Below are 23,084 nucleotides of genomic sequence, written 5' to 3'. Positions count from 1 at the left end.
GTTTCTCATTAGATCTTATAAAGTATGACTGTGTGAATTTGGGGGTGGGGAGGGAAACACCACCGGCAGACAGATGCAGTATTTCACTTAGCCCAGAACAAATAGACAGATGGTTCACTTACTTTCCAAGGAGGAAAAGGTTCTCACATAGCAAGTCTCTGGTTCAGTTAGAACCAGCAAGGTTGAGAGTTTTTCTCTCAACTGCTTAGGACTTATCCATGGTGAGTACACTGGCAGCAGAACTCTGGTTCCTGAAGCCTGAACAGCAATGAAGAAACAATCCAAGTGCCATTAGCACACCCTAATAAGCTTAGGGCTGTCAAGGACAAGACTAAAAGATGTGATCTAGGGAACACGATGCTTGGAATCTTAGAAATGTGTCAAGACATACAAAGTCAAGAGAGGTAACACCCAATAGCAGCTACACATATCTCTGTAAAAGCCACCCCGTGCCACTGTGCACCAGGCTGAGGGGGAAGACACAAAGCAATTGCAACCTACAGCCCTTGGCTTGGAAGCACACCCTCTGCTTCAGAGCTTTTGCTGTCTATGAATACCTCTAATCTAGTATTTTGGTTTTGTGTATGTCATCTCACTCTCTCTACCTACGAAGCTGAGCAGATGTCCTGTACATATGCTAGGCACAATGTTATCCGACATTAACATATACTGCTTCTCCCTAAGCCTGTTTATTTGGCCTTGGGGCCATGCTAATGTATACACACAGCTTCTGGTTACAGCTGGTTTCCATCCATACAGCTCAGATTGTGTGCTTGCACCTGTCTGTAAAATACTGGATTGACAAATCTCTGTATGAAAAGCTGTTTTAGGCAGACACTATCCTATCCAATACCTCTAATACCAGAGTGAATGAATCTTCAAATATATCTTTGCCTTTTCAAGACTTGTTCTGTTTTCTAAGATTTTTACTAAAAAGCTTTATCCAGTTTAAAAAACAAGCTCTTTTTTTTTCCTTTCCTGTAGACATTTCAAATTTTTTTCATCATTCAAGTACATCTTGGCCCTTCACTTCTAGTCATCATTTTGATGTCTATAATGTGAATTGGACAAAAATTCCAATTAGAACAGAAAAGGACATTGTCTAAGAAAGCTGCTTGAGGAAATAGTAACTCAGAACAGAGTTGAGAAGTAGTAATCTTCCTGGAAAGAACGAAGTAACTGAACTGATCTCATTTTATTTTTAATTAAGCTAATATTTTCCTTTTGTTGTATTATTAATGCTAATCAAAAAGACAGATAAGGAACGATGTAAAAGAAATGGCAAAGTTATCTTAGAATATTCTTTAGCTGACATAAAATGCAGTTTCAGAAACACAGTACTGCATGGTTTATCACAATAAAAGATGCAAATTGTGAAACATTTCAGGTTTAAATCACTACTATCTATTTTCACTATCTTACATCCATTGATTTCATTTAATGATGATTTGTTTACCGAACCATTTCACTTAAAAGTTAAAATTCTCTTGCATTCAACACAGCAAAAGGCTGTTTCAATCACCTACCTCCCCTGCTGGCAAGGACAGTCCCATCATAGGAAAACGTCAAGCATGAAGTGTCAGTGCCTGGAGCATGGGCTTGCCTGCAGTGGAACTTTGTGTGTACCTGTTTGTCAAACAAATAAAACATCAGAAAATTTGCTTATTTCAAGATGGGACAAATATTTCTTCATAACATTTTTTGTACTCTGCTGTTATTCCTAAACTTAAGCAGAAAACCCTGAACGTTTAGCAAGTACAGAAGCTAAGTATTTCTATGGCTTTTTAAGAATGTCATATATGTTTCAGAACAGACTTTTATAATAAGAGCTTGAATGCAAATTTCACTTTTTCATAGGTTTAATTACACACTCTGCATTTACATAGCATCAGCACTCTTAGAAAACTCTCCCTATGACTTAATAAAGGTAGTTACTCCTGGTTAAGATAAAAATACATTTTAAAACCATTCCCAATGCTTTACTAAGCAGGCTTAACATTACAAAAAAATACAAAAATACAATATACATATCTTGGAAAAGACTTAAAAGATGGATTGGAAGAATTTACTTTTGCCAAATTCAAACCTTCCTAAAATTAATGGCTTACATAACAGAATAAAGCTCAGATATTCTGAGGTTTCTGTTCCATTTAGTTGTAATAAAATTTAAGTTTGGGAATGACATGTTTATTTTAAATTATTTCTATTTTGCTTATAATCCTAGAGAAAGGTAGAAATTACTTTCAAATTACCATTTTTTTATTGTATAGAGCTGAATTCTGATTTATTACCTCACTACTTAGTAAAATCCCTAAAAATACTATTAAAAAGGGTGGAAGCTCAAATGAAAGTTTACCACTTCTGTAAAATCAAGCTTCCTAACCAAAACCAAGGGTCTCAGACAAGAAGGGAAGGGAAAATGGATGAAAAGGAACAAGACAGAAACAGACATGAAGTTATTTGAGACAGGTTAACTCATTTTTAACACCTAGGCAACTGCACTTCTCATCTTCCTTCGTTTCCTAACAGAAAAGTAATTAATGTAGTTGTAAAATAAAGCATTCGGGAATCACAGGTTGCCTGTGCAACTTTATCTCAACGTTCCATCTGTAAAACGAGGATTAAAACATGTCCTTCCTGAAGGAAACAAAGCAGTGACCTTAGAGTCCTTTGTTTACCATAGTCATGATCAAATCAGAAAAATATGCATACAGGAATATATTTTCAGAGGAGGGTTTGAACAACATGCTGCAAGTCAGACCTAGAATCACATCCTGAACAGTAAGAGGCCAAATACTGAGCAGTTGCTTAGTGAATACTATTCAGTTTACACGTGAAAGGTGAAACAGTGCTACAGAATGAAAAAGGACGATTTGATCATTAAACACAAACACAGACTGTATTAAGCTTGCAAAGGAATCCTCAGTTACTGTATCTTCTAAGTTTTGACTATGCACCTTACTAAGGCTCTTTTCATGGGCTATTTTGTGTGTAAAAGACACAACCTAGTAAAGCAATTAATGTTGTTTACACTTTAAAATAGTTGTTCTAAATTTGGTCCAAAAGCTAGAGCATCTTTGTGTGATGACATTACTAATGATTCCAAGCTTGTTTTGGTATGCAGTCAAGTTTTAAAAGGAGTCACAAGTCATTCCCTCCACAAATGACTTCAACAAACCAAGGAGGATTCAAACACCAAGTAAATGCCTCTTACAGTATTTGGAGATAGAATGTTATAGACTACATTTAGCCATAGTACTTGTTTTGAAATCGCTGTCACTGCTAGCAAACTGCATATTCTGGAGAAACTCTATGAACAGATTGTGATTTACAACTGCATGTCTTTGGTGGGGGTGTTTATAAATACTAAGAAACATATTTTATGCAGCCAATTACATAAAATTTTCCAACATACAAAGGATAAGTTTCTAATTGCCTACCAGAAAATAAATTTTCTGTAATTCATTAAACACAAAAAAAAAGCAAATAAAACTATGAATTTTCTAAGAAGTACCCTGGACACTTGCAAAAAAAATTATAAATGGTTAATAATCACACCTAAAATGAGACAGAAATATTATACTACAGTATTTGGCTATTTCAAATAAATCAGAAAAACTTCATATGAGGTCCACAGCACTTGCCTATTCAACAGTCCCATTCCTCCCTGGCAACGTCACACTTACATACATGTATCAAAATATCAGGTTTTTTATTTTGCTGTCCAACTTATTGCAAGGGACATTTTTTTCTTCTTTGTTCATTTTGTCCTCAATCAATCTGAAATTCTTTCGTTTTGTTTTGGTTACAAATTGAAATAAAGAAAAAAGATTTGGGGTCCCAACAATGCCTTCCCTTTTATGTTTTACCAGAAAAAAAACATTGCTAGACAGTTAGACAGACAGATGGACAGACAGTAAATCATAACGTTTCAGGATTTTTGTTATTTTTTCTGTGGTCAAAGATACTGATTTTTATTTAGCATGAACTTGTGAATCCAGTAATAAAACCTAAACTGTATCTTTCAGGAATTAAACAGCTCACTGTAAGTATGAGAAGGCTTCTTAGTGGGTGACAATCAATTGGCTATACTTCAGCCAGTTCTTACCGTTTTTCAACTGTCCCATAGAAAAACAGTAACATACAGTTATCCAAGATTCATACATTCTTTGCCCCTTAAATACAAGAACGAAAGCAAGAACAAATTTAGCCCAAATCTATCCAGCTTCCAAGCCTTAAGATTTCATGTCAAAGGAGACTCATCTGAAGAGGACAGTAATATTGCATCAGCAATTCTGTTTCTCTTTAAATACAAAAATCGCTTACATTACTAGTAAAAAGATTGTTTTCCTAACTTTGAGCTCTGCAAGCTTGCCTTCCATATATTATTCTGCAAAGGAATATAACCCTGAATTGTGATACTAAATCATATATTCTAAAATGATTGAAGGTTGCTCTAAAAATGAGAGAAGGTTGAACAAGTTTTTACATACACTGGCAAATGTTCATTGCAATTTCAAGAAAATAATGTGTTTGGCCTCTGGCCTCAACATTTTTAACAGATGTCTAATCTTGCTAACAAATCATTAGCAAAAAAACTGTTATCAGAGTTTCTTCCTGGAAAGACATAAAACAATTGAACTAATGTACACAATTCAAAAATTTTATTCTGGAAGGGAAGAAGTGAGCATTGAAACACCAGATAAAGATGTAAAGATACAGAGGGCAAAATGTATCTACATTTCTTTCTCATTACCCATCTCCTTTCATTGCAGAGGTGCTTGCTGTTGGGAAGTACTAGTCATGTGCCATACAAAATCTGGCAAGTTAATCTCCCCTTAGATTTTTTAAAGGTTTAGTTATTTCAGCAAATTTTGCAGTAGCACACTCTATCTTCTGCAGCTTGTTTGAAGGCTTTCTAGCAAGTAACTCCAGTAATGTAAGCAGTTTCTTTCTCACTTTGTATCAGCACATATATTTTTGTTAAGCAATTACAACTGACTGGACTTGTGTGCAACACAAAATGACAGGCAGAAGACATGAAGCAGATGTGAGGAAAGAGGCAGTTCCATGTATCAAAAAACCTAGAATAACTGATAATTGTCAGGGTTTGCAGTAACACTGCAGTCATAGAGAGGATGACTGGAGCATCAGAAATTAATACCCTTTGTTCAAAAATCTGCATGGACTGAAGAGGAGCAGTAGGGAAAATGAAGATGACAGTGGCCACAAGTGTTTTTCACAAGTGTTTATCACAAAAGAATGACCTACAACAGAGACAGACTGTTAAGAGTTCTACATCACACAACTGTTCTTCTCCTGAATCCTAAATAAAACATATTCTAGGGAAAGCACTAGCTAAAGGTAGCTTGTTTGCCTCAGAAATTCAAGACACCTCTATAAAAATAACAACAAATCCCCTAACTAATGAAACTTTTGATCTTTCCATTTTCTAGGACACAGTATTTCACAGTAAATTGACAGTTCCCAAAGATTGCAATGCTTCTGCTCCCCCATTTTCTTCTTTTAATAAAACAATTAATGTCCCAGCCACGACACTCTTCTTCCTTCTTGTCCCCAACATCTTCAATATATATTTAGAAGCAGAGGCAGTAAATTAAGGAAGGCCTTGGGGAAAGTAAGTTCTACACAGATCACTATATCCATCTTTGTATTACAGATGCATAACAAAATTTTACTCATTCATTAGCGTGAACACAATCAACCATGCAACCACAATCGTGTCTACAGCAAAAGGAACTCTAGCCAATACTGAGCGTGCCACTAGCCATGTCCAATCTACTGCAGTTTGCTCCAGGACAAGGTAGATGTATTCTGAGAATGGAAGCTTATGTCTAGAGGTGCCTCCCATGCTTGCTTACCAGCTGTTCCCCCTCTTTCACATCAAAGAATGTTTCCAACACTCCTTGAGAGAGCCTGAAATTAGGTTTTACAGTGGTTTAAAATGTGAGGCAGAAGGGCAGAGATGCCAGAAAGGTAAGTCCCAAGCCATGTATGGCTGTTTGAGATTTAAACAGGCCATTCCAATCAACTAAGAGACTTTCAGCAAAATAAATTAGGTGACACTGACAAAATTCAGCTGCAAAAATGTTACTTTTTGGTAAACATAAAAGCCTTTCAAGATAACATATTATCACAGGCCAGTCTCAAGGTGACAAAGGCATGAGCTATAAAGCTGCAAGAAGAAAACAAACAAACCAACCAGAAACCTTCTTTTTAGCCAGAACCGAGCAAAGCTATTCAGGTCTCTCTTGAAAGTGATTCCAGAGACAGCAAGCAATCTCAGAGCTGTGATCACAGCTGACAAGACATACAGGCTCCCAGGGCACAGGTTACACTTTCCAAATGGCTATTTCGCCATTCCTCCTTTGGTTATCTCTACTGAAGCAAGCATATTTGCTTTGCTCTCAATTATAATCTAGAAAAGAAACATAACTGTACTTTCTGGGTTTAGTGTATCACTTACAAATTATCAGGTCTACATATGCCAGCTGAATTCAAGAATTTCTCAATTTTTTCCCTGACTAGGCAGTTGCAGACTATATCAGATGCTTTCCTTAAGACTCTGTTAACATGATCCCTGGGCTTCCAATTTATGTGACAGCTCTTCAATGCCACTTCCCGTGATGTAGAAATGGATGCTGTTTCAGTAATGACCATACTGATGCAAAACAAGATTAACTTGTGAAATTTGAGGCTTTAGTGTTTACATGATTACACGGTTACATGAGTTACGCTTTGTGATTTTCTAACTTGGTGTCACCTACATGTATCATTAGCAGACCTGAAGCACTCCTTCCTTTCTCTCAATCCTAATTAACCAATTATGAATACAGTAAGCTAATTTTATTTGCCATAACTAGGACATCTGACAGGTAATTGTATTTAACTGTCTTGTGTGCCCATTATAGTCTCATTTGTTGCAACTAAGGCCTTTTTCTAGGTGGAGAGATGATAATTCTAAGGGAGACAAGCCTTCGGGATTTCTTTATCTCTCACACACAACAGTGGTTGAATACCCTCAAAAAATCTTTCACATGTATTTCATAGTGTTTTCCTAGTTATTTGCAATTAATGGACAGGTAACAAACATGGCTTTTTTTTAAAAGAAATACTCGGCCCTTTTTCTTGAGCAAGTGTAACTGTGACAAAAAACTTACAAAACCAGGGGAAAAAAACAGAAAATACAACAGCTCTGTAACTATTTCTAAAGTCTCTAAAATCTTCAACCCTTTGCAATGAATCATGCATTATACCATGAACTATGAACAAAAACAAGAACACAAGTGTGAAGTGCTCAGTCAGAAAATGCTAGGCTCATGGAACGTGACATTCTTCAAAGACAAGCTGTACAGCAGTGTAGCAAGTCAAGGTGAAAAATGATTGAGCATTTTGGTAATTGTAATTGATAGAAAAAATGGTTTTCTATGGGAAAAAAAAAAAGTCTAACATTTACACAGAAGGCAGTGAGGCACGGCACCTGATACACTTGACTATATGCAGTTTCAGACAAAATAAGGAAGCAAGCAGGCTGGATTGCCTTAGACATGTCTCTGAACGACCACAGGGTGATAAGAAAGTCCTTCCTTATCTGCCTGTGCTCCCTTCACCACTTAGAGGATTAAATTTCTAAGAATATTGCTCACAACAGAAACAATTCCTTCTTGTTTAAGTTAATTCATCAAGCAAGATTTTAGAAAGATGGTTTCTTAACAGCATTGCTAAATATTTGCCTAATGGTTTGAAAATGAAACCCCAGCTGAATGTTTGGCTGCACTGTCAAACTTTGTATTTGAGAAAATAATCTATTTTGGCAACAAAACCGATAAATATTACTAATAAAAATAGTGTTTGGAAACTATTCAGTTGGCTTCCTCTGGGGATTTTTTTACACTGCATGAGAAAAACATACAAGGAGTAAAAGTAACATTCCTTTGTATTTTTTCATAACTTATCTAAGCCACCCCGCGCTACCCTAGCATATTTATTATTTTCCTCCTTTTTACTATAAATATGGCTTCTGTAAACAAAACAAACAACTAAACCAAAAAGCCCAAAACCCTCCCATTGTCTCTATCAAAAATAATCACTCTTAGACTCGCCTAGATGTTGAAGGTTCCTTCACCTTCCAGAAAATAATCAAATCTGATCAACATTATTCTGTAAAGATTTCGTTAATATTTCATTTAAGATTTACTAGAACCCCATTGAAAATGCACAGACTGTTTCAAACTGATCTAGTCAACATCAAATGTTTCATGTTGATTTCACCTACTGGCAATAAAAAAGCAAAAAATATAGACAGAAAAATATAAAGAAGCCAGAAAGATGTCAACAAAAGGCAAATATCATTAAGTTATTACCACCATAATTAAATATAATTTCTCATATTACTTCAGTTTCCAGTGCTCCCAAAGCTTTGTATCCACTTCAGTGATCCTACAGAAGTACAGTGTGAATATAGCGAAATATAACTGAAAATACACACAAATTCACACAAAGCTAGTATTTCCAGTTCAGCAACACTTGATCCTAAAATGTTCACAATGAGTCATCAAAGGTGACTGTAAAATAAATTTACTTACTTGTTGAAAAAGAGTAGTTAAAATACGTATAGTAAAACAAGACGAGTGTATTTCTAAAAGTAAAGCCTCGCTATACTTCTTGTAACACATAGTGAGCTATTATTTCTCCTATTTGGTTTTTCTGGTAAAGATATGCTGCAAATGTTATTTTCTCTGCTTATTAATTATAATAACACACTATTTTAACACTTCATTTTACTTACAGGGTGGAAAGGCAAAGAGGAAGAACGCCTCAGTTAAAGGGCATTTTTTTTGCCACATGAAATATTTCAGTGATGAGTGTTCTTAACTCTGAGACTCAGAGGTTTATCAATTATGTTGCATAAAGTGGCTGAGATCATTGGCTCAATGTAGATAAGACTGATTTTCAAGGACCATACATATGTGACTCTAGAAAATTAAAAATGCCACCATCATTCAGCAAACCAAATTGCTGACAGAAGTTTGTTTTGAGAAGTTTAAGGAAACTCACTTTCAGATGGTGGGACACATGCATTTTTATTAACCAAAGATATTAATAGCAAAGATACATTGTTATTAAACTGCAAGATGCAGAGTTGCTAAACGCCCTCAATTTCTCTTACTTTTTCCCTGATTAGTTCAGCAACTTCACGATTAGGCTAGAGAGTTACGTGTGAATAGAACATAGAAGTAAGAAGGAAAAAGCTAACTGAAGCAAATTTTATTTTATTTTCAAGTAATACTCCTATCTCGGTGTCATGATCACTTCTTTGACACTGCTTTTTTTCTCACAGTAATTTTATATAGCTAACTAGCTAAATAAGCAAAAAAATAAAAGACCCTTCACATTTGTAAGCAAAAATTGTCAACATGGAAAATATTTTTTAAAATTGTTTTCTCCAAGTAATTTATATTAACTGCAGTTAACAGTTCCACAGAGAAAAGCAGTAAAATCTCACTTAGCATCAGTCTATAAATCCAAATATACAAATAACAAATACACTGGTTTTACATATACAGTATTATAGTGTTAATAACTGTTTCCATGCATACAATATACTGTTGCAGAAAGCTCTTTTGACATAAGTGGATCTTTTAATATTTTTTTTTTCAATTATAAGAAATTACAACTGAAGAGTGCATTTGAATTCATCCAGTACTTAGCTCAGAAACAACATACTGTCTTAAATAACTAGTAGCTTAGGATTTGTGGTAGCAGCAGCTTCAATCCCCCAAAACCCTTAAAATCTTTCACAAAGATACTTTGTAAAAGAAGTTAAACTTAAAACCCAGATTTCAGTTCTTCTGCAAGACGAGGCTCTGATATACTTGGATTTGATTTCTGAAAATATTTTAATACCTTTTAGAAAATGTGGCTTACTGTTCTACAGTGAAATTTCTGCATATATTTCAAACATGAATTGCTTTTAAACCCCGTATTTTTTTAATAGATAATTTAAAATGTTACTGTTGAAATATAAGAGGATAGAATTCTTTCACTTGGAATTAACATCCTAAAATTAATTAACCCGTTCTATCAAAACTCCCTTGAATCATCTACTTTTCACCAATTAGCTTCCTGTTTCTTTCTCTCTCTCCATTACACTTTTTTACACTTTGGCTTTTTCATCCAATACTGCCTTCTCCTCCATCCTTACTCCTTGTTAATCCCACTTGAATTCCTTCCTGAGTCTCAACAGAATTATCCCTTGCAAATCCAACAATCAATGTTACTCTACCCTCATTCTCATAAACCTTGGGAAAAAGTGCCTATTTTCTACTCCCCTTCTTTAAGGTCCAATAGCTCCTGTACACCTTTTACATGCTTCGTCCCTTTACTGGTCCCTCTGGTGTGTGATTCTCTCTCTTTCTCTCAGTTTCACTGCCCATTCACCATTACTCAATCTACAAGGTCACCAAACTTCTCACTCAACAATCTGTTTTTGAAAACTTTATTCACAACCATGACTACCAATATTTTCCTGCTATTAAACTATCTTCTTCTGTCTGCTGAACATCTTAGTTCAACTTGACATCACTTTGTGAATGATTAATGAGCAACGTAAATTCAAAACTAGGGAAGCTGGGAGAGGGATCCTCAGCTCATTCCATGCCCACCACAGTAAGGACAGAGCTACTAACTGATGTCCTGGGCCTAGAAAAGAATCATGGGCCAAAAGGGAAACCACGTGAGACTGCTCTGAAGGGGGAACATCTCAAATGCCTCTTTGCAAACGCATGAAGCATGGGGGATAAACAAGAGGGGCTGTACATGTTAACATGCATGCAGGGCTATGATGTTATTGGGATCACTGAGACATGGTAGGATGGCTCCTATGACTGGAGCATGGGGATGGCTGGGTGTAAACTATTTAGGAAGGACAGGGATGGCAAAAGAGGAGGGAGTGTTGCCCTCTACATCAGTCACCAGCTGGAGTCCATGGAGCTCCACCCGGGGATGGATGAGGAGCTGACAGAAACACTCTGGGTTAGGATTAAAAGGGAGATGGGGCAGGAGATATCAAAGTGAGGATCTGCTACAGGCCACTCAGCCAGGATAACCAAGTGGATGAGACCCTGTGTAGGCAGGTAGGAGCTGCTTATCACAAGCCATGGTCTTCACAGGCAGCATTAATCACCTTGACATCTGCTGGAGGGAAAAAAATCCCATGCAGGGGGTTGGAACCAGAGGATCTTTAAGGTCTCTTCCAACCTAAACTATTCTATGATTCTAAAATAATAAAAACTGCTTATTTTCTTACCTGGATACCATATCTTCTGAAGGTGCCTGTAAGATCTAACTTCTTTTAAGCATTCATCATAAGAAAATTGTTGTTATTGTTACATGCATAACAATGTACCATCTCCTTTCTGTCATATATTGTAAACACTACTGTAATAAAACCAATCAATAACTCCTTGCCAATATTATTAGCCTGATGTATTTTCCCTCTTTGTCTCCTTAATAATGAGTTTTCTTTACTTTTCAGATCCACTGTTGCCTCATTTTGACTTCTCTAACAGCTGTGTTTTACCAATGACTTCAATATATGTTATTCCAATAATAGAAATTACAGATGATTCACTTAATCCTCAAACACATCTGTTTTCTTCTCACATAAAGAAAAGTCAAAACCAACAAAAAACACCACTCCCTCTTCCGTAACAAATGAGCATACAGTAAACCATAATTTTAAAATAACAAAAAAAGGGGACAAAAGTAGCAGTTGATTTTGCACACTGCCTGCCTTTTGTTTGTTGGTATAAACCTCTTACCAACTTCACACCAAAAGATTCTGACATAACCACACTTGTTTGTTCTCTTTCCAAAGCTGGTTCCTTTCATAGCTGCAGACACACAGCCGCACACAATAGTGTAGTCCTGCCTTGCTCTCCTACCACAACACAATAGCCAAGAAACAACAGTGGCCTGTCTGGAGTACAGAAAACATTCCTACACCGCTGTCAACTCCTACCCACTTTGGCACCACACACCCAATACCAAAATTAACCAAGCTTTTGCACATTTGTGACAAGTGACATGCCAGTGGCTGGCAATGCAACACTTTCAGCTGACTAAAACAGGTGTCCTTGTTCTGAAAAATCAATCAAGCTCCTGAAAGTGGTCTTTAATAGAAGCCAGTCTTCCCATCTGAAGGGCAGGAACACACTACCTACAATAGTTGTGCTTCTGCAAGCCCTGGTGAAACAGCCTCTATAAAGGTCACAGCAGTGTACTCTGGTGACCTCAACAAGATCAAGTTTGCTAAGAGGTCTTGAAGTCAAACTGCTCTCCAAATGAGACTACCTGTATACTGATGAGGACAAGGAAACATGCTAGGGAGCTAGGATACAGTGCCGTTTGGATGCTCTTACTAGAGTTTGTGCTGTTCACAGCAGATATATTCATCAGGACCTTAGTGTCTATAAAACATATGGTCCACGATTACAGAAATAATTGGGTTTTTCCAGAATATTTCACTCTTTGTTCGCAAACTAGCACAGTACTTTATAATTTGGTCTTCCTATCCAATCCTTAATAAAATGCATTACAACAAATATTAAATATAAATTAAATTCCAGTAATGATTACCAAATCTATAAGTGCTACATACACATGGTAAGAAGTGAAATAGTAACCATAAAGGCATTTTTAAAAAACCCTATGCATTGCTTAATCTGAATGAAAATTACATATGTTGTTCAAATTACTAGAGCTTGGAATGATTAGATTTTCATTATAAATTTTTGGGCACACTTTGGGACACAGAGATATACTGTAAATGTATTTATGCATAACATGTGAAATATATAAGTAGTCTTATCCAACTCCAAATCTAGTTCTCTATCTCATGAGAAATTCAGAACTTGGATTGAGGAAGGCAGCTGTTCTACGGATATATCTGATTTCAGTCTGTGTAGTATCACTGCAGTCATACATTAAATAAAACACAGCTGGACAAGGCTCCACCTATTTCACCACTCTCTCCGCTAACTGTTTAGCACTAACATCTGTTGAAAACAAACTATGAAAAAGGGAGATAATTAAAAAAAACCTTTATTATAAAATATTTTGTGCTGGAAGAAGTTGTATTTGTAAAGCAAGCCTCATATATGATCAGTTAGGTTTTAATGATGAGATTCATACCTAGAGTTGAAAGGAATTTTAACACTGAAGACTGTCTTACAAAAAAACCAATATTACAAATACTTTTCATTTCATATGACTGGTTCAGTCATACCATCTCTTGGCAGCAGCTACAGAACTTTTAATGGATGCAGCAACAAAACAATCATTCTCTACGTAGAAATAGCTCTTTATCAGACTTCCTCCAAGTCAAGTGTATGGAGCATAATGTTACATTCAAAAGCTATGCTTCACTATAATTTATCTTCCCATTTTAGCTTCAGAATTCATAAAAGATTCACTGGGAATATTTCTGTATAAAAAACTGAGTCTATTTCTTAATGTCATAAAACTGAGCACATTTCAAAGTAAATTACTTTCTTATTCATCTGAAGTACAAAAACCCCCACAACTCTTCTGTCTGCTCGTCTTCGTTAAGTTTATTTTTTATAAATTCTACAGTTATGAAAAAAGGTTACACACAAGCACCATACAACATCAAACCATTGGACTCCTAGGCCAGTATCCACTTTCTAATAACGATGAGTGACACAGGCATACATGAAAACCCCACAACTCTTCTCCATTTTCTATATTACACCTCTGGAAAAGTTACAAATTTTATTTTACAATGAGACCAGGAAAAAAAATAAATACAAGTTTACTATGGTAAGAATTGAGAAGAATTGAGATGGGAAATGCAAAATGTATTTCAAAATAGGAAAGCTTTCTAAAATTTATTAATTGATGAGAAAAGCGAAGCCTGCAAGAGATACATACAAATATCAAAATGGAAGGGGGCAAAAGGCCTAACCTAAGAGACAGAGCAAGCATATGCAGGCCAGAAAGTATCTAATCTTCACTCAGTATTTTCCATGGATCAGAAGTAATTATTTCCTACTTTTCTATTCTTAAATAAATCCACTTATCAAGCTTTAACAGCTTTCCTTTCATAACTATTTTAAAATATAGGAGTTTTAGGCTTCTGTACTAAAAAAAACTTAATGACCAAGAGTTGTACAGAAATATATTTTTATTACTTATACGAAATTCACTGTATAAACCTGCTGTTCATCTCCTCACTAGCTTCAAGAAATGGTGACATACTATGAACCACAATGAGAAACATTTGGACACAAATCTAGCTTCCTAATACACACAGCAAGAACAAAATTCTTTTTGTAATTTACAAACTACAAGACTCTAAAAAAATTAAGTGGTTCAGCTTGCTCAAGAAGTGCATACATTGCAGTGCATAAATGCCATCTTCCTGATACGCCAGACCACTCTGGAACTCACTTCTTGTTAGAACAAAATGTAAAAATCTGTACTTCTATATTTTTGCTCCCACACAAAATAAAAATTTTTGATAAAATAACAAAGTGGGCTCAAGAAAGCTATTCTGTTTCTGTTTCATTATTTTATCTTTCTAGTTCTGTAACATTACTCATGTTACAGAAATATTAATAACACTACAATATTAATAAAGCAAATCATATTGCTATAATGCCTACTCTTTTCTTCTCAAATTGTCATTTAAAAATTATTTCTGTAAGATCTTCTGTTATTTTTCTAAGTAGTAAATCAAAGAAAGAGATAATCCTTGTAGGATAAACGTTTTCCTTTAACCATACATGAATGCAAAGTAAAATCTTTTATTCTAGTTTCATTGGGGTGTGACAGACTTCAAGATTTAGAATTGCCTGTCATCACTATATTAGATAGTGCAAACATTTAGATAGTTCTTAACTATAAACTGTTTATTACATAAGAGAGAAATGCACTTAGAAATACAGCAGGGCACATTTTATCTTAGCATATGACTGTCAGACTCCTTGCTGCAGCTAGCTTCAGGGTATAGATAGTGATGTACTGGCTAAACCAGACGTATACAAAAGGGAATAATATATGAATCTGTTAATATTTGCTGCTGGCAAGCTTGTGTGTGATTTCCAGTTTCTGGAGCAGAGGTCTGGCACATACAAGTAGGGAATGAAAGGGTAGAATATTATGGATATGGAAAACTTACTTTAAGTTTGAAAGGGGAATATGGTATATTTGGATATCTTTCATCTTGTATTTACACAAGAAATTTCCAGATGTAGCCAGACTGCCCTCTTCAAAGCATGAAGCATGTTACATACTTAGGGGAAACTGGAAGATTTGTCTGCTATTTAGCTGTAGTAGTAATAGTCAGCAAATTTAAGAATAGCAATTGCAGATTGTTTCTATTAAGTATTGACATTTCACTGGAAAAATTTTAATGCTTTGATGATATCAATATTAACCCCAAATTCAATATAAGCAAAACAAACAAACAAAAAAACAAATAGACTAATGAATTCTCCACAGCAAAAATAAAGAATCCAGTTTTTGTGAAAAGAGCACAATCCTGAAATGTTGTGATAGATCAGACACCAAAGACTTATGATCATATTTGCCAGGTAGAAACTGTATCTAAAGAGGCATGTGCAAACTAGCAAAGCTTTTTAATACACAGACGTAAGAAATACATTTAAAGAATCTGTTACTGAGAGCTATGTCTTTTGCATATCAATATATGCAAAAAGCATCTCATAACTGTGCAATGATCCAACAACATGATCTTCCCAAAGCATGGGTGTAAATATCCTCAAAGGACCTTCCAATTTATGCAGAAAATATTTACAGCAAGTCTCAGATCTTACTACTAGTTTTCATTACTCTGTCTTGGCAGCATCAGCAGTAAAATCCATCAAGAACAGCAAAATAAAGTTTACAAAAAAAATTTCCAGTAAGATCTGGGTTTGGATTCCTATTCCAATACGTAAGAGTCACCCTACTGGGGGGGAATGCGGGGAACTAAAAAGCATCTTACACAATATTTTTGCATTATCTAAATCTGTTGCACTAGTTGTACAGTATTTCTTCAACATGGCTGGTAAAACTTAATCTCTGAGAACTTTACCTTAAAACTTCATACTGCACACCACAAAACTAAAGCTTACAAAAACTCTTTCAAAGCAAACAATCACTAAATATAGACAGATATTTATCTTACATCTGTAAGTCATGCAATTATTTTGAAAATACTTCTAACATGAGTATTTGTAATTAGAATGTACAGACCTTAGATCTGTTTAACTTCAGTACATACTGTGGCATTCCACTTTTGTTCCCCCTATGCTTTGAGGATAGGATGCCTTAAATGCATGTAGAAAAGAGGCTATTGGGATTACCACTTGATCACACCATATTTGGGGATATTCATGTGATATTTATTAGTATAGTGTTGGATTTTATTATTATTGTGCATTTTAAGTTCTGTAAAATCACTGAGTCTTAGCTAAATAATTTTAAACTGATCCAAGTATGTAAATTATTCTTGCAAATATATATATTATCCTTACAAATTCTGACCCCCCAAGATCCAAGTGCCTTGAACAGTTCCAGGGAGGATGCATCCACAACCTCCTGTCTAATGTGGAAAATGAGGGGAGCCTCTTTGTTCATTAAAGAGATCTCTATTAGTTATACATCAGCATACATTTTTAACCTACCCACCAAGTGTACTAATAGTTTTTACAGAAATGACTTCATTCTTTCCATATCTCTATGAATTAGATACTCTCACATTTACACAGGAAAAATGAATACACAGAGGTTAATTGATTGCAAGATCCACTTCATTCTTAATATGGCTTCATGGACCAGCTCATTCAGCAATATGTAGTACTACAGGCCTTGCAAAAAGCTCTGAATGAGCACAGGCAAGATGAGGAATTTTAACCTATGTGAACTGCAGGTAAATCTAGTGGTTTTACTGCACTGTCCTGTGAATCAGTAATTTTCAAGGGTATGTCTTATTTTGACCATGCTTTTCAACTCTCTGTATTTGCCAGACTTCTTTACGTCTCAGAACATTTAAATTGAGAGAGTTCTAATGTGTTATGTTATGATTGACTGTTTCACACTATTGTTTCCACTAGTCATTGGAAGTTTGAAGGAAGTTATTTTTTATGTGCTTTGAAGCTGTTATTTTAAGCCAAGCTGACAGTGTTCATAATATTTCAAACAAGATGACAGATCATACTGCTAATGTGCACTGTAAATGCATGTGTATGTGAACCTTAAAGAAAAAACATGCACTGACAAAATAACATACGTGAGAAAATAACACAGATTTATGACAAAACGAAAAAATCCTCTGAGGCAGGTGATTATAATGGATCCTGATCATGCTGAGGACATTTGGAGAAAGGCAAGGCAGAGCTGGAATGCATTTGGCTAACTTCAGTATTAGCAAGTCACCAATGTCAGTGTCATGAAGAAAAAAAAGCCTTCCTCCAAAAGTTCCAAAAGTGGTTTTACTCTCACTACATACAGCTGGAAGATTTGGAATTGCACCAAAAAACAGTGGAAGCAGAAAACTGAATGAAACACTCACGGTGTGCATTACTAGTCAGAAGTAAAGAAGGGAATTGATCACACACCAAAATCACTCCCTAGGCACAAAAACACTTTTTAAAAAGTAGATACTGAGATGGCCCTAAGTGGTGTGAAAAAAACAGCTAGCTCATGACGCTAAAGTACAACAAAGAGCTAACTTTACATCAGCAGGGATGATAAAACAAGGGATAGAATAGTGATTGTTTCTTTCTAAATTAAAAAAATAATAACAATTGAAGAATTATTTAATCACAGCATTCAGGACCAAATTCTACACTACTGAACAGCAAACACAATGCCACAGTGGTAAGAGGGATGCTTCCACACAACAGGTTGATTTTTCATTTGTTTGCTCTTTGATATGCAAACCAGTAGGACTCCTGTAGTCAGGTGTAAAGCTACCAAGTCATGCCTGCAGCAGACGATAATAAGCCTGCAGCAGACGATAATAAGCCTGTAGCCAGCAGTCAGAAACTACGGCTACAGGGGCAAGGAAGATTATGGGAGCTTCGTCAGGGAGCTTCTGCCACTTTGTAAAGTGGTATGGTCTTTGTGAATCCTCAGAGGAAGAGTGGCTTCCCACCAGCACTGCCCACCTCTAATGAGGACCCCCTTTGTTCTAGAAAAGGGCATTATCAGACCTCCTTTCTCCCAGGGTATCCAGTTCTGCCCTTGGTATTGCTGTTTTCATGATCCTTCTCATGTGGGAAAGACAGGGCTTTATGTTTTCCGTGAAGCAAAGAGAAACTTCACTATCTCTGAAGTGGGATTTATGTTTGACATGAATTTTTACTCCCTTCAAAAATAAATGTGTCTAAAAACCTTCAAAGACACCAGGATAGCAGGCATTATGGATAGTACATAGTGTGAGCCATAACATCTGACAGGAACACCTTCCTGGATTTACTTTGTGGTGTTACCATCATAGGCAGGAACAGTAGGATATGGGAATTCAGCAGCATGGTAAAATGTCACTTATATTTTTGCTTATATACAAAAATTAATTCAAACAGTCAAAAGAGGCCTTTATTAGATCAGGTCTGGCATGACAGTACCATCAACTAAGTTAGGGGTAACTTTAAATACCTTCCTGAATCTGTCCTTCTTCCTGCTGCATATGTGCCAAATTCATAGCCTAAAATAATGATGCTGGAATCACTCCCAGCTGACCAAGAAATCAAGAGCAACAGTTTTCTGCTTTTAAAAACTACTGATTTTGGTCATAGACTCAATACAGCCTTCTCAAGTAAAACACAAATGCTCTCTTAATTTTGACTTGAAACAGAGCTGTAACATAGTACAGCAAAATCTGCCTATACAGTTCTACGCTGGATGGGAATTAAAATTTTTCTTCTTCAAAAACCAGAAGTTAGCATTTCTAATGCTAATAAGCATCTTAACAGTCCTGATTCTCCATAGGTTTACTTTTTTTCCCGTGTCACCTACAGCTCGTACCCCCAAAACTGCACCACTTTGTCATGACTGAACATTTTCTTGTTCAACTTTGCAAGCATCTCTGCTTCTTGTCAGGCCAGCAAGTGCTTTCATCATTCCAGAGCAGAAGGCAATCCCATCCTCCTCTTTCTAAATCCTACTTCTAACACATATACCTTTTAATTTATTATTTTTTTATCCCTCATCACCCTCAAAAAGTGAAGACTTCTTTTTTTTTTTAATAATTTCATCAAGATGCCTTTAGAAATGCCCTATTTTAACTATACACAAAGATTTCCAGAGGGTACCCACCATTTTACATAAGAGTGCCACTAAAAAAAACAATTTACACTACCCCTTTAAACAAAAATCCTGCACACTTTTTAACGATACCAATAAAAGCAAGGACAAAAATTCTTTAAGCTTTAAAAATACAAATCCAAGGACAATACCAACTTCATTTCCACTAGGAAATCACTTTAGTCTTGTATTGTTATACAGAGGTCACCAGTTGGAAATTGCACAACATGCACAGGATGTATCTTTAAATTATTCATAATCACCTTAAACTGCACTCAATCAGCATTGCAATATGTCATCTGACAGACACATTGAAGTTCAAAAGGAAAAGCCCATGAAAAAGCAGACTACCAAGAGCACTATTGTTAAAACTGCACCAGAAAGCTTAGTATTTCAATACTGTATATGTTAAAATAAACAACATACACAGGTGATGAAAGCCAGTCTCTGAAAAATTTATTATTCTGTTAGAACAAGTTTACACTTACGATGAATTCTCAAGCTTCATGCCATTAGGAAGTTTTACTGGGTTTATAGTGGAAATAAAAACAGAAATAAAAATAGATGACAATCCCAAAATACAGGCTGTACTCTGAATATGATCAATGGGCTTTCTTTTCCTTTTACATCTATACATTTCCTCTTGCCTCCAGCAATCACATTTTTTTCAATCTTTGTGAAAAGTTCTACAAATTACCTGTTTTCCTTTTTAAAATCATATGTTTTTAAAGATGAAGTTGAACAGACCAACCTAATTTGTATTAGTTCAGTATTATTTCCCCAAAGCCATCCTATCGGAATTGTACAGTTCTCAAAGATTTATGATGTCATCTTGATTCAAATAATCCTGTCCTCCCTCCTACCCATTTCTTCTCTTACTCTGGCTTAAAAAAAAATAAATAATTTGACCTTATTTTCTCCTCCTATGCATGCTGTAAGTACTTATCCCATTGAAGTGAAAGGGACTGGGCATCAATTATAAAATCATAGAATGGTTTGGGTTAGAAGGGACCTTAAAGATCATCTAGTTCCAACCAGCCTGCATGTGCAGGGATACCTGCCACTAGATCAGGTTGGTCAAAGCCCCATCCAACCTAGCCTTGAACAATTGCAGTGATGAGGCATCCACACATTCCCCAGGCAACCTCTGCCAGTGTCTCATCACCTTCACACTAAAGAATTTCTTCCTAATGTCTAACCTAAATCTCCCCTCTTGCATTTTAAAGCCATTCTCTCCCATCCTATCACTACAAGGCCTTGTAAAAAAACCCTCCCCAGCTTTCCTGTAGCCTCTTCAGGTACTGGAAGGCTGCCATAAGGTCTGCCTGGAGCCTTCTTTTCTCCAGGCTGAACAACTTCAACTCTGAGATGTGCACGATTATTCAGGTGATTAATTTTAGAAGCAGTAAAGCTTTGCCTGGTGATTTTGCACTCAACATTGCAAAATTCAACTCTTGAACTGGACTGATTTGTAAACTATACTACACAAAGCAACAGGGAGATCTGACTGGTAGTAGCAAGAATTGTACATATTCTTACTCAGTTTGATTTATAAGTACTGGAAATTCCGTTTTAAGTTCAATATCAAGAAATTAGAGATTATATTTAATAAATTTAAAGAATTTGGCATAGTTCCCTTGTGATTCTTTCTGTCCACACTATATTTACATAAATTGTTTAAATTTGCCTCGGTGCTACTTTTTACACATTAGACAATGTAACAACACTTGGCACTTCATGTGCAGCATTACCCTTATTCTCACCCATTTGGATGCTATTCCCCTCTGACTACTATCTGGGTAAGTAAGTTATTTCATTGTGATTTACTGCTTAATGTATTTAGTATTTCAAACAAAATATGGAAGCATACATTTTTAGTTACATAAAAATCAACATGAAATTTCAGCTTTTTCAACAAGCATCACATCTTGAATAATACTCTAAATATAGGTATGCAGCTAACTTTTTAAAAAGAACAACCAACCACACCTCAAAAAAACCTCCAAGAGTTCCCTCTGTGTTTTGAACTGAATAGCATCACACTGAATGATAACTGTAGAGAGGGAGAAGAAATAATAAATTTTACTTGTGAGTTATTAAGTTTTTGAGGGGAAGGTGAATAAAATGCAAGCATGTAAGTATAAAAATAGATTTTATCTGCTTCAACATTCAGCACTTGATATATTAGAAGCATAAATTGTTATTAAATACTTTACTTACACTCATATTCCTATCCCAGATCTGGATAGAGCCATCTTGACAACCAGCTGCAATCAGTTTACCATCTCTGCTGTATGTGCAAGTTGTAGGAATCACTCGTTTACCTTGAACTGATCGTGGTTTGAATACACTTTTGTGCTTTTTTTCATTGTTAACATCCCATGTTCTCACAGTTCTGTAAAAAGGTTTGAATAAATTAATATACATGAAATAATAATTCTTATAATGCAATCAAAAACCTTTTTCAGCATAAATGGCATATAATACTTTTCAAATAAAGTTGCAATGGCAAAATAGCATTTAAGACATGGTATGGCAGTCATGAAACTAATGCGACAAGTTTCCAAGTATGAAACATCATATTCAATAACATGCATGTGAAGGTTAAAAAAAAACAAAATTTAAAAAATCAGTTCTTCCCAAACTCCTGTGTAAATAAATGAAATTATTTACAACTGGACATATGACCAGAGGTTAATACACAGGTACTACACAGTTGCCACTGTCACTGGACATCAGGAAGACAAAAGTATTCAATCCGTTACAAGAATGAAGATGTCAGGAAAAAGTCATTAACTGTACGAATTGACTTAATGGTTCTGACATGACAACAACTGATAAACTTGCCTTTAACTGGTTGCATTGCAAACTGGCTGGTTATTCTTCCGATTTTTCTTTATTTTAACAAGGCATTTTAAACAATTAATTGCAATATTGTTGCACTTAGTCTTCCACTAATCCTGAAGGTCTTAGATTTCCATTGGAAAAGTGCTCTTCAAACACTTTACAAAGACTCATTTATGTAATACTGTTTTCTTAAGCTGAGTTTTCCCACATTATTAACAAAATAAATACATCCTTTTTCTTTTTAATGGAAAAAGAATATCTGCCTGGATCTTCAGTGTTTCTTAGATACACAGAAACATCCAGATGAGAGCAAACTAGAACACTGTGATACAGGTGGACTCTTTAAACTGTCTTGGATACAAATGTTTTCTGTCAACTTAATATGTTGAGTTTTTTCCAGATAAAAATTCAAAACTCTTCTGGCATCTAACACAAAGAAGAGTTTCAAGATTTGGCAAAGGAAGGAAGAACATTAATTTAGAAAGAAAAAAAATCCCTAAGTTCTCAAGACAACCTCATTTGTTTAGACCATACAAACACTGCCTATGATCCAACAGCACGTAATTCACTGGTACCTAGCAAAGCAAACAGCACTTCAAGAAAGGCTGCCATTTCACCAGAACAAGACAAGACACCATGGTGTGACATTAAGAACTTACATCACAGATACAAGACTAGACAGGCTACAGCGCTGGCACACATAAGATAAAACAGAGAAGAAAACAAGCTGCAAACAGCTCATAGGAATTATATTTAATCACACATTTAATGACAGTAATGAGAAATCAGTAACTGAAGTGGAAGGAATCACCATCTGTCCATTATAAAGTTAAGATTAGTCTCATTTTCAAAAGCCTTCAAATCTCTTATCTGTAAAGCAT

At 35.6% G+C, this 23,084-nt stretch overlaps 1 protein-coding gene across 3 annotated transcripts in view; it reads right to left on the bottom strand.

The window, feature by feature from the left end:
• The window catches only part of WDR70 (WD repeat domain 70), a 122,594-nt gene that overhangs the window by 34,092 nt on the left and 65,418 nt on the right, over positions 1 to 23,084 (bottom strand). For all 3 annotated transcript variants that reach the window (XM_051643344.1, XM_051643342.1, XM_051643341.1), the window contains exons 10-11: positions 21,577 to 21,751; positions 1,527 to 1,626 (exon numbers count right to left, since the gene is read on the bottom strand). In XM_051643344.1, the coding sequence (XP_051499304.1) occupies positions 1,527 to 1,626; positions 21,577 to 21,751 (275 nt within the window). The remainder of the gene's footprint in view (positions 1 to 1,526; positions 1,627 to 21,576; positions 21,752 to 23,084) is intronic.

The sequence above is a fragment of the Apus apus genome, chromosome Z (genome assembly GCF_020740795.1).
Source record: "Apus apus isolate bApuApu2 chromosome Z, bApuApu2.pri.cur, whole genome shotgun sequence".
Classification (NCBI taxonomy): Eukaryota; Metazoa; Chordata; class Aves; order Apodiformes; family Apodidae; genus Apus; species Apus apus.
Note: the sequence above shows the minus strand (reverse complement) of the source record. Positions and strands in the feature narration are given on the sequence as shown.